The 13,067-nt window shown below is 40.6% G+C and overlaps 1 protein-coding gene across 14 annotated transcripts in view; it reads right to left on the bottom strand.

The window, feature by feature from the left end:
• The window catches only part of LOC108436089 (microtubule-associated protein 4), a 108,683-nt gene that overhangs the window by 42,099 nt on the left and 53,517 nt on the right, over nt 1-13,067 (bottom strand). For 10 of the 14 annotated variants that reach the window (XM_037537153.1, XM_037537151.1, XM_037537157.1 and 7 more), the window contains 4 exons: nt 12,009-12,128; nt 11,437-11,523; nt 8,836-8,994; nt 5,186-6,541 (listed from right to left, as the gene is read on the bottom strand). In XM_037537153.1, the coding sequence (XP_037393050.1) occupies nt 5,186-6,541; nt 8,836-8,994; nt 11,437-11,523; nt 12,009-12,128 (1,722 nt within the window). Of the gene's footprint in view, nt 1-5,185; nt 6,542-8,835; nt 8,995-11,436; nt 11,524-12,008; nt 12,129-12,241; nt 12,497-13,067 lie in introns of those variants that run through there. The other 4 variants (XM_037537156.1, XM_037537158.1, XM_037537161.1 and 1 more) reach the window with 3 other exon arrangements.

Raw genomic sequence — 13,067 nt, 5'->3', positions numbered from 1 at the left:
TTACTCCCTACGATCCAAACAAAACTGGATGGTATATGGGAAAATTCAAAAGCAATTTCAGTGCTTTATTCAGAAAGAAACAGGAAATCAGATGCATCATGCAAGAATATATCAAGCGACAGAGAATATAATGTGTAAACCAGTTGGAGACTTGTTAGCAGTTAGTAATGTTTAATTGGCAATTCTTCAACTGGATGGATGACTTAAATAATAACAACTAGGTTTATCTAGCCGTGTTTATAAAGCCATTCATATGTCCTTTACGCTTCTGTTCTTGCCATACTTTCAGCTCCTTTTGGCTGTAGTGGACTACATGTTGTATAAACATTTAATGGGACATACAATGTAAGCACACTTTCCTTAACTTCGTTAAAACTGTAATGTATGGCATTTCTGTTGATCAACTTAGCAATTCAACAATAATTGCAAAATACACTCAATGGACAATTTATTAGGTACAATAAAGAATAGTAAAAGGTTGGACCCCCTTTTGCCTTCAGAACTGCCCTAATTCTTCGTTTCATACTTTCAACAAGGTGTTGGAAACATTCCTCAGAGATTTGGTTATTTGGTTGGTTATTTGAGTTCCTGTTGCCTTTCTATCATCTCGAACCAGTCTGCCCATTCTCCTCTGACCTCACATCAACAAGGCATTTTCGTCCACACAACTGCCGCTCACTGGATATTTCCTCTTTTTTGGACCATTCTCTGTAAACCATAGAGATGGTTGTGCGTGAAAATCCCAGTAGATCAGCAGGTTCTGAAATACTCAGACCAGCCCGTCTGGCACCAACAACCATGACACATTCAAGTCACTTAAATCACCTTTCTTCCCCATTCTATTAATATAGTAGTATTCACTTGTAGGTAGTTTGACCAGAGGAGGATGGGTCCCCCTCCTGGTGAGCCTGGTTCCTCCCAAGGTTTCTTCCTCAGTTCTGAGGGAGTTTTTCCTTGCCACTGTTGCCCCTGGCTTGCCCACTGGGGGTTTTTTACATTCTTGTTAAAACTTTGTCTTTTCTGGAATTCTGTGAAACTGCTTTGTGACATCCGTTGTAAAAAGTGCTATAAAAATAAATTTGATTTGATTTAATTCTGATGCTCGGTTTGCACTTCAGCAAGTTGTCTTGACCACCTCTACATGCCTAAATGCACTGAGTTGCGGCCATGTGATTGGCTGATTTGTGTTAATGCAATTTAACACAATAAAGTACCTAATAAAGAGGCCAGTGAGTGTACAGAGGTCATGTGAAAAAATAGGTGAACTGCATTTACAAATTAAACTCCAAACATAACCTCCATATTGACTTACAAAATGATGCACATGGTACTAATTCACACTCTCTCACACACAATACACAGCGTATTATTTTGCATGTTGGGAAGTCTGACACCACACCCTAGTGTTCAGCCTCCTACTGCAGATAAATAGCACCCTCAGTGACACAGATCCACCCCGGCAAAAAGAGAACTGGAAATTACAGAGACAGAAGAGATAGCAGTGTCATGCTGCCACAAAGACACCCCACCCACCCCAACACACACACGCACACATTTGGCATTTGTTTCTGTGAATTGTGGGGACATTACATAGACTTCCATGCTTTTCCTGGAGACTAACCCAAACCTTAACTAAACTACTGTTAACATATTTTATTGTTACATTATTGTTATTATTGTTATATTGTTATAACTTAAATTTTATAATTTATGTTGGGTGTTCCAGCTTGTGGTCCCCACAAGGAAGAAAGGGCCCTGCAATGATAGTGAATAAGCAGGTTTTGGTCCCTCACAACATAGCATAAACCTGGTACACACACACACGCACACGCACACACACACACACACACACACACACACACACACACACACACACGTCAGATTTACACACAAACACTGACAGAGAGACACACAAGCTTCACATACAGATGCCAGAGAGCTCTAAATCTGTCATAGTAGGTATGTAACTAATTGCTTAGTAAGACTGATATCCCTATAGCTTTCACCTTTAAAAATACAAAACTAAAAATAGCTGGCTACAATGAATGAAGGAGAGAAAATGTTTACAGATGATTTCTGCATTTACTAAATATTTCAGAATAAATGCTGAGAAAAACAGGCACACAGAACACAGCAATCTTATAACTATATATGCTGCTTATCTTCCTCGGTCATAGGGCGTGCTGGAGCCTATCCCAGCGGTCATTGAGCAGAAGGCAGTAATCACCCTGGACAGGTAGCCAGTCCAGCAGAGGGAAACCACACAGATATATACCTTCTCACACGCACACACACACAAGCACACACACTTTCAGCCTCGGTATTGCAGTAATGCAATTTAAAATACACAACACAAAATACGAGACCGTAGAAATTTACGATACACCCATGTGCCTTCTGGTATTCCCACATTTTCAAAATGTGTATCTGCCATCCCCATAAACCATTTGTATCCACAAATGCCAATTAACAATCTCTTGTTTCCTGCTTTAGAGGCTGCAAATGACTGAACAGACTAGATCTATAACCTCTTGCTTTTAAAAAAGAGAAGGAAAAAAAAGAATATGATCTAAATCACTGATAGTTTGCAGGGTTGAAGGAAAATGAACAACGATGAACAGAGTGAAAGTAAACCATGTCTTCCTCCTCTCTGTTCATTAATCATAGCGCTGTGCCTGCTGGGAGTGTGTCACTAGCCTATTTATAGGAGCTGCGTTCTCACCCAATGTAGCCTACATGTAAATATGAATCTTGTATTCAGTACAGTCAACAGCTCACAGGAGACCCTAGCAAGAAAACGGACTTCAATACAGTACATTTTCCCTTAGAAAAATTACATAATACATTTGTCCTAACTGAGGAGTGTTACTGGTACATTGCCATGTACTAAGGTACTGAGATGTCATAAAGTTGATTGAAGTAAAGAAATGTCCTTTACCCTTTAGGCTATGTATTAAAAGTTTTACTACTTTATTACTAACCTATTTAATATTATTATAGTTACATTTGGATAATTTTTAATGTCAGAAAGTACTGCACCATGCTGGGGCTTAAAAAAAACCCAGCTAAAAAAGTGGGGAAAATAACAGACCAGTGGTGTCTTTGCTCAGAGAAGACACATCTTTCAAGAATCATATGATGCACCTGGTCTAAACACCATTCAAAAACAGGAGGTCAGCCCTTCAAAACACAACAAATCCACTCACTTAACCCCTCCAAAAATTCTCAGAAACAGTGCATTCACATCCATGCACTAACCTATCGCTTTCAAACTCACAACAGAAAAGGCGGTTTTACCAATCAGTTTAGCTAAGTGTTTACATTTTTGGAGTTGTGGAGATGTGGCCATGCCTGTGCAGTGGCAATATAAGAATACATGTCATGCACCCACCAACCGAACAGTGCCAAGGAACTCTGGGAGATGAATGAATAAAGCTTTGCAGGATCTGGAAAAAAAATTATCTCTAGAATAATACCATGAAATTTCATGCTTTTATTCTGATTTATTTAGAATGGATCAGTACTGTTTGACAGCATAACTGACCCCCTTTTATATTTACAGGGCCTGAGGGGGTTGCAGCGGGGCTTGTATTGATAAAGAAAGTCTCTAGATACACAGGATCCAGACCCCATGTGTCAAACACAAGGTATGCAGGCCAGATCAGGTCCGCCACATAATCCTATCCAGCCTGCAAAAGCATTTTGATTTTCTGTTTCACAATATGCTGCACTACAGTCCGCAGGATGCATTGCAACATAATGCACTCCAACAACACTCTATGGAACAGCAGTTACACCTCAGTTCTACACATCACCAAATCATATCACCAAAATATAATTAAGCTGTAGTTTAATCATTATAACCATTTAACATCAGCTCAACAGCTCAGAAATTTAGGCCAAGGCTTAATGAACTAGCAGCAAAGAAAAGATGCCAGGTGTTCAAGCAAATTGGTAGGTTTGAAAAGACTTTTTAAATATTTCAAGTGTCTATGTAGTATTTCAAGGTCTACTACAAGTATCTGTATTTTACTACTGACATTTTTGCATATTCTGAAAAACCAATGGTCAGTTCAGGTTATAGTTGAACATTAATTGAAAATTAAATATATATATTTTTAAAACATTTTTTCAATGTGGCCCTTATAGTGGTTCAGTTTGACACTCCTGAAGGTAAAATATTTGTATGTCATTTCATATAGAGCTTTTGCAAAACTGGCCTCTTTAATAATGAGTGGATAGTATAGAAACAAAAGAGCTGAATAAAGGTACTAAAATCTACAATCTAAAAAAAAATAAATAAATCATATTAGCATTGCACCACACTGCACCACACATGATGTTGCTTTTATTATTTGACACAGCTTTCACACCACTATGCTCTTTATCTCACAGCTCAGTTCCTTACTATAACAAGCCAACTTGCCCACCTGTGTCTATTCAATGCTTTATTCCCTTTTTCACTTCTCATTCAGCAGCTTATTTATATCACAACACACTGAAGACTCTTGGAACATTCTTTTAATAGGCATACACATTTTCATACAACTGACTTACCTATAGAAATAGATGATGATCCACAGAAGAATGCCATTAGCAGTACATGGAATGAGAAAAAAACAAGATACAATTAGTGTTACCTGTCATAAATGGCCAAAGAGCTTAAACGGATATCATGCTGGCCTTGTGTTCAGCTAGTACTTTCTGTGCTGCACACTGAATAGGTATACTAGGAAAGAAACATGGACAAGTTATGAAGACTCAAAGTTCAGAATGAAGAACTATTGTGTTAAGCAGCTCCAGCACACCTTGGCAGTAAGAAAAGACAGTAGCATGGTGATTGGAGTGTGGTGAGTGAACAAGAATGCGTCCCTGAAACACTTCAAACCAAGAGGCATTCCGTTAGTATTGTACACCCAGGATTACACGTGGTTAATAGGAACAGTCTTGCCCTACATACACACAGAGGTTCGCCATATAGCATTGCACCCTTGAAACACCCAAGCCAAACCAAGCTAGCCAATTTTGAAGGGAGCCTGATAATGCGGCGTCCAGTCGGGGAACAAATGTGTTAGTGATTGAGGTAAAGAGACTAATCACCCAAGCCAACCGCAGCCAAGGCATGGCTTGGGATCCACAAAGTCATGCAATGAGTGGATCCATATCGTACACTCCAAAAACAAACCTTCCAGCATGGCAGGCAGTTCTGCCTCTTGCTCCCGGGGTTCTGCAAAGCTAGGGAAGAATGGTGGAGCAGCAGGGTTCAAGCCAGAGTTTTGAGGAGAGGGCAGTTTCGCTTCAGGTGATGTGGGGCTCTTTGACGAAGATAAGTGGGTTTTCTTGCCCTGCTTTGATTTGGCTTCTTTTGATGTTTTGCCTCTTGGTGAAGGTAAAGGTGCCGGCACAGGTATAGGTGCCTCGTAGGTGACACCCTCCATGCTAGTGATGTCAAAAGGCTCACTGTGGTTGTTCAGTTGTGAGTCATTGAGAGACCAGGCTGTTCCAGATGGAGAGAATGGTGGAGCTGATATCAGCGCCTCCATAGATGATCCAAAACCAGCACTACCAGGAGTTGACATCAAGGGGTCAACAACAGGAGCATCAGCCAAAACATGGGTCCCCACAGTTGGGCCAATGAAAGAGGGCTCTTGCTCAAAAATTAACTCTTCATGAGGTCCCCCACCAGACACAAAGCCCTGGGTATCATTCATGGTGGAAGCAAGAGGGTTGGCTTTACCTGGGTCTACAGGGAGGGTAAATGCATCTTTGGTGTTACCCAGATCAACACTGTCTGTTTCCATAAGCAAATCTTGGAAGCCGGAGGAGACAGACAAGGGGCCTGTGGGTGAAAAACCTGGTCCGTGACCAGGGCACGTTGCTAAGGGAGCTGCAGGGCTGAGGTCCAGTAGAGCTGGTGGGGAAGTAGCTGTCAGCGAAAGCAGATCCCGTGTGAGTAATGAGGGCATGACGGACCCATCAGGGAAATCCTCACTGAGAGAAACCAGGTCCTGGCCGGAGGCTTCTCCAGCTAGTGTAGAGGTTGCCATATCTGCTCCAAAGTCTTGAGACCTGGAGGCTGAAGCAGGGACAAAGGGCTCTGCATGGATCGCCCACTCTTCTGGAATCTTCTTGCGACTTTTTCCTTTCTTGATCCTACCACCACCCCGAACAATGTCTTCCCGATCCCAGCCTACATCTCGGTCCCTTTCTTTGCGTGGTGACAGCTGATGTGATCCCTCAGGCAGAGAGATGTTCTCGCCTTGCATTTCCAACTGACTCTTACTTTCCATTGGATCCCAGATGTCTTCTTTGGGCCTCCTTTTCTTCTTCTTCTTCTCTTTTTTGCGATCAGAACCCTCATGTTCTCTCTCATCTAGCTCCCCAAGTCCACTATCTCTGTGGGACCACTGATTGGCAGAGGCATCTTGTGTGCTTTCTGTTAGATGGCTTGCATGGCGACCGATCACCGTGGAAACACTGGGAGTGAAGGGCAGGTCAGAGGGAATGCCAGCATCATCTGGCCAGCGGTCAGCAGAGACACCTCATATGCAAAGAGGGAATAAGAGTTAGCAGATTACATTCTTCCTGTCTCTTTCTCTCACACACAGCGTATCTTGATTTACTAGAACCTTTAGTATCTCACACTAGTAGTAGTGCACTATATGTTTTTTTTTTTAATTACAATCATTTGCAATGGACAACCCTGGTCACATTAGATTAAACATAAATGAGTTAATTATGTCAAAGATTATTTCGTTGGTATATAAACCATGGGTTAATCAAAAGATTTTAAAAGTCAGTTCAATAGGACCTCCATTTTCATGGTAAAGTGTAAGATCTAAGCTGTATACATATTTAGTAAAAACACTACACCACTTGAGGTCAGTTATATTCCATATGACTGTACTCCTTCAGCTGCCTAATAATGAGCTTGTTACTTGCTACTGATATAACTTCATTCTTTACTGTAATATTTATGTAGAAGACGGTATCCTGTATCATAGACTCAGACATAATGCAGTTCTGTCTCTGTTTTGGCCACTGGATCCTACACTAGACTGACCTAGTTATCTTTATTCTGAAAAGTTCAAATCCACTCTTTAATGTCAAGAGGATATGGAGGGAACAGGTTTCCCTGCAGGCCTGTCTTTTTGATAAATGATGCACACAGACAAATGATAGACAGATTTGCTCTGATGGCAGGGACTGGGTGAGAGAGGACTTCAGTCAGTGCAATGCACTGTGGAATGTATATGCAATCTACTATCAACAGCCTTAAATCGGCAGCCATGAAATAAATAAATAAATAAATACATAAATTCCTGGTACTTGGTTTTGAATTACGGTAAATACTTTTTATGTAACTGTTCCATTCTTCGCTTGGCTCACAAGCTTATCTGTTATTATGGTGTTAACACGCATCACTGAATAACAAACTGCTATAGACGTTTTTTGTTGCAATATCTGTAAAGCAAACATAACATTCTGCATTCTGTCTTATATTTATTTTCCCCCAAGGTTCACTTACAATATTTGTGAAATTATGATATTTGTAATAATATTTGTAATATTATCAAATCATCATAATGGGCCACAACTTGGATTACATGATAATTTTACGATCTCAACACTTAAAAAACAATAATGTATATATACAACCTCTATTCTGAATGGCAGCCCTGTGTTGTGCATTATTTAAAAAGCAGTCTGGGCTTTCAATGTAAATCGGTGGTACTAAACTGCTATTTGCTGGTTATATAAACAAGTTGTTGTTGTGACATTGTTTATATATACACGGTTGTATGCTGGACATATAAATGAGTTGTTTTAGAGAAATCACAGAAACAATTAAACCCATGCTATTTTGCCAAGAGTCAATATATGGACTGTAGGGAGTTTGCAATGTATGTTATGTTTTTTAAACTTGTTTACATACTACTTCATTACACTCATAGATAAAAAAGGTGAAAAAAATCAGTTTGTCTTTATATGGGTACTTTAAAACAAATAAAGAACAATTTCAAATATATGAAATATCATGACAGTGTGCCATTCCAGTGCTAAATATGAGCGTTTCAGCACCTCTCACGTTTCCAAGTGTGTGTTTAATAGCCAGGCATGAATGTATGGTCCCGACTTAGGCCCCCAATCTGCTGACTATGTCACACACTTGCTGAACATCCTCAGTCTATCACCAACCAGAGACGATCACCATTTTAAATCAGCACACACAAACCAGCAAGTGAGCTGTTCTTGTGTGTAATTCATGCCACCTACCCTGGCACAACATTGAGCCTCAGCTGTACTGTACCATGTCACACAAATGCGGCCATTAATGACCCCTGGGAGCACGAGATGGATGGCACATTAGGAAAGCTCTGACACTGGAGCTAAGTTAATGTATGTATAAAGGCTTTTACTGTTTTTGTCTAGTTATAATGCCCCACAGTGGCAAAGCAAGGTCACTGCATATGTCCTCTGATTTAGCTGGATTTGTTCAGAGGATAAGCCTGACAGGGGGGTCTCCTGCTGTAATCCCATAATCCTCTGTAAAATCCAAACCTCATCAGTGCAGCTGGGGGAGCATTGGGGGGAAATGACTGCATATTAGGGCAAGAGAATCTGCTACAAACACTATTTGGCAGATGGCAGGATCATATTATTGACTTGTCACACACATAATGTGACATTATCATAAAGACACTGAGGTCAATCAGTTGCATCACTAATGTAAGAGATGTAGCTGTGGTTCTGCAGGATCTGAAAGAGGTAATATAAAAGTGTGCAGTAAAAAGTGTGCATCTGGGTGTGCATCTGTATGCCTTTCTCCTCTACCTGGAGAAATGTCCACAGGGTTTTTGCGCATGGTAAGTGCCTCTGAGGCCAGTGATGGCAGTTTCTGGCTGTCTGCAATGCTTGGAGGTTTTTCTGGCTGGAGTGGTGCAACTCCAACATCCATATTGATTCCCATTCCCATTGCAGGCTGAGAGAATCCTGTGGAGACAGAAAAAGTTCAAGACTGTTATAGCATACAGAGGTTTAGTGCATCTATAAACCACAAGAGGAACTGCTACAGTTCAGTGTTTGGAATTCTTCTGAATTTAGCTGACAAGCTTAGTTACTTACCAACAGTCAAGAAACTGATTTAATTTTTAAAGTCAATTCCTAACAACTTATACTGAAAACAGCTTTCTTTCTTTCTTTCTTTCAGTTTAATGTACTCATAATTAGTTCTATCCGCATCATTTCCTACCAGTGGCATACAGTAACAAAGCACTTTGTTACTGTACTTACGCTAATGTTCAAAAATTGAGAATCACCACTCAAAAATTTGAATCCAGTGTTTTCATTGGTATAAAACCTATTATGTTGCAGATACATGTATAGAATGATTCGATTAGGAAGCCACTACTATACATAGGTCTTTCACTAATGTGTGCTTATTTGGTGAAATCGTATAACATTGAGAGTACAGTAAGGAATGACACACACACACACACACACACACACACACACACACACACACACACACACACACACACACACACACACACTTTCTAAGCCACTTCTCCCTCGGGGTCACGGGGAATGGAATACAGTACCTTGTATTTAAAAGGTGATCAAATCTAAAGGCAGATAATGTACTAAGAAATTATATAATTAATACCAAGTAATAAGTATAATATAAAAACAAAATGACATCATATTATTTATCGTTTAATGTGCTGCAGCTGTTCTCAAAAACTTAAAAACAAATTTACTTTGTAAAATCTTAAATTCTGGCTTGGGCACAAACAAGCATATAAACAGGCACATGAGCTTTAAAGTGCTTAGCTATATTCCTCAGCTTTTTAACTTATTGTTATCTTTAGGATTCTATCTTTAGCTATTAGGCTGTCACAAGATCAATATTTTACATGTAGGCATCAAATGCATACTGGAGATGTTTCTGAAATTTTGGATGTAGAAAGTAGGCTACTAAGAATATACCATCAACTATGGAATAACCTAGGATGTGGCGAGTTAATATATCACTCATTTACTGTAAATAGATAAGAACAGTATAACAAGTAACTTGTTTCCAAAACATGTTCCAAAACACGTTGAGATACCATCTGGTGTCTAGTGCATTATGTACATTTTTCATCCACATTGTTTATTACTGACTGGAATAACAGCAACTATTCTGACAAGTGACAGCAAACCTTCGTGTTTTGACTCCAGTACAAACAGGACTTTCACCAAGCGCACCTCCACATTCACTCAAGTACAGAATCTGTGTAACTGGTCCACCACCGTTATGTACAACCAAGGTCAACATTTGTGAAAAAAACAACACTGCTGAATTAAGCAAAGCAGCTCAACATCACCTTACTATTAGTTTCAGCACTAGACATTTAATTCTGTAAATAATTAAACAGAAACTTTGAAAACTGCCAACAAATAAAGCACTCATCATGTAAAAGAAATAAGGCAAACATTACAGATATTCTTTAAGGTCTCCCACTGACAGATGAAATAACAGAGGAAAGAATGTCTGAGCAGCTAGACCTGATGTGAATGTTGATGCGAGAATGACTCATCACCTCAACGAAGTGAGCTGTTTTCAATCTGCTCCCTGCACCATGTCTCAGGAGTGGCATTTAAACCAAGATTTATCAAACACTTTCAGAGAGCCACGTGCAGAGAAGGAGGGCCATTTGATTTGGCTAATGAAGACAATTTCTTTAACACGGGCCATTAGCACTAAGAGAGAGCTTTGGGGTCATTGGCTTAGGGAAAAAGTGCACTTTTCTAAATGTCATCCCTGATATGGTAGAGTGCAACAAATTTTCTGTATCCAATCATTTCAGCTGAAATCACAATTGCACTTAAACTGGCAAAAATAAACACAAAAAAATGCCAAAAGGCACAATTTATCCTTAAAATAGTCATTCCTGTTGCTATTTTGCACTTTGTCACCTAATTCAGTTTATTCATGTGTCAAGAGTTGTATCTCCTGACACTGGGAATTACATAGCCTAGCAGTCAGCTTGTGTGCTTTTGGTTGTTTTTGTATCTCTGGAATGCTACACCTGTTTTTCTTCGACTCAGGGAATGCAGATAGCAAACTTGATTGGACCCTGGTGAATGGTAAATCTTCAGAGGATGATGCTGTGTTCATGTAACAATATAATTATTGTTTTCTTCTTTAGATTAAGCTAGTTAACACAGATATGGTGGCAAAGCAGTGTAAGTCCTACAACAATTGATAATAACCAAATTCAGTTAATAAGACTTTTTATCCCTCATAAAACTGAAAGTAGTAATGCACTTAGTGATTAAGACATGACTGCATGTTTTTCAATTACTGGATGAATAATAATGCCCGTATTTTGCAAAGTTTTGCAAAGCTAGACAGCAAGAGAGTGGCATCAGTGGAGTGAAGATATTAACCTGAGAAAGGTCCCATCAACCCACTGTCCATCATCTGCGCAGTGTGGGGCTGAGCACCCCACTGATCAGGATAACCAGCCATAGAGCCTAGAGCAGGAAGGAGGGAGGGAGGAAGTGAGAGAAGAGGGAGAGTAAGAGAGGGAGAGAGAGTAAACCAGAGGGGGAGTTACAAAGAGAAAGCTTGTGTTTCAGAAACACAGAAAAGATGATGGAATGAAAGAGAAAGAAAAACCGAGATAGAGAGAGACAGTGATGGCGCAAGCAGCCACCAGCAACAAGCACTCAGAAATTAAAATACGAAAAGGGGGGCACTTGTGGTATTCATGTTTTATTCGGAGATGAGTGCCGAAATATTTTAATCACTCTTACGAAAGTGATCTCAAATGCAATCGACCATTAATAAGAGCACATTTCAATCAACCTTTGAGATAAACCAGTGTCTGAAAATAGCTGTTATTTTTAAACTGCTCATCACTACAGATTAAATTACCATTAATATATTGCATGTATCCTAGCAGTGGTTAGGGAGGCTTTATGGCACAGCTTAAATATGACCAAAGAGAAGCTCTCACCTGGCAGAAAGTCTGAGACGAAGGCCTGCTGATCTGCCTGACGTGGCCAGACTTCGCCCTGTGGCTCTGGGTGCGACACTGAAATATGTCCCCCTGGTGCCACTGATGAACCTACAGTGCCTGGAACGAGATCCAAAGAACATTTCTTTCAAAACAACATATTTCAACAGTTACTTAAGTAATTCACACTCTCCAAAGCACAAAACATTACAGAAGCTCTTCCACAAACCTACCTTCAACCCAATTACTGACCACAGTCTAATCCCTTGCATACTTCAGTTAACAAACAAAAGCCAGTTCCGTAAGCTCCGGGAGGCGTCCTGCGAGCCCTCTACGTTCGAAGTGTGTGCGGTGGAACAGAGGCCTGAGAGGCGTCTCTGTCTGGGTGTGTGTTTGTGTGGCTGGCACAGTCCGAGACCGCTGTCCCGTCCCGTCTCGGCGGGGAACCTCCTGACTGGATGTGGGCCTGCCGCCTGATCTGAAGTGGCTGCTCTGACCACAGCAGGGGAGACGCAACCCTCCCACAAACCTTCTCTCTCTCCTACCCTCCCTCTCCCTCTCTCTCTCTCCCTTTCCCCTCATCCCTCCCTCCCATGGCGGGCCAGAGGGCTTAACAAGGGTGACAGTGAGAGAACTCGACAGGACGACACCCACAGTCACTATGGCACCATGGGTCCCCCAAAAACCCAGACAGAGCTGCCGGGACCTCCGGTTAGGCTCACTGTTGGTGAGAATTGGGCTCAGATTAAGAGCAGATCCAAGCAGTCATTACGTAGCCTGCCCCTGTACAACTGTTGGAAAATCGTCGGAGGTGACAGAAGTTTCAAGCTTGTTTGGCAAAAAAAGCTATTGGGCTGGTCAGAATCTAATATATCGGTAATCAAGAAATCTATAAACTATTTTAATCAGAGCACAGAATACAAAGAATAAAAATAGACTGACCAATTACAGCTCATGCAAAAATGTAAAAATTCTGTGTTGAGGAAGAAAAGGATGGTGACAATATATAATGTAAGGCTATCAGGGTTGCCATGGGGGTGGGCAATATGGCAAAATGCA

This window comes from Pygocentrus nattereri, chromosome 3, assembly GCF_015220715.1.
Source record: "Pygocentrus nattereri isolate fPygNat1 chromosome 3, fPygNat1.pri, whole genome shotgun sequence".
NCBI classification, from domain to species: Eukaryota; Metazoa; Chordata; class Actinopteri; order Characiformes; family Serrasalmidae; genus Pygocentrus; species Pygocentrus nattereri.
This window is presented reverse-complemented; position numbering and strand designations above follow the sequence as displayed.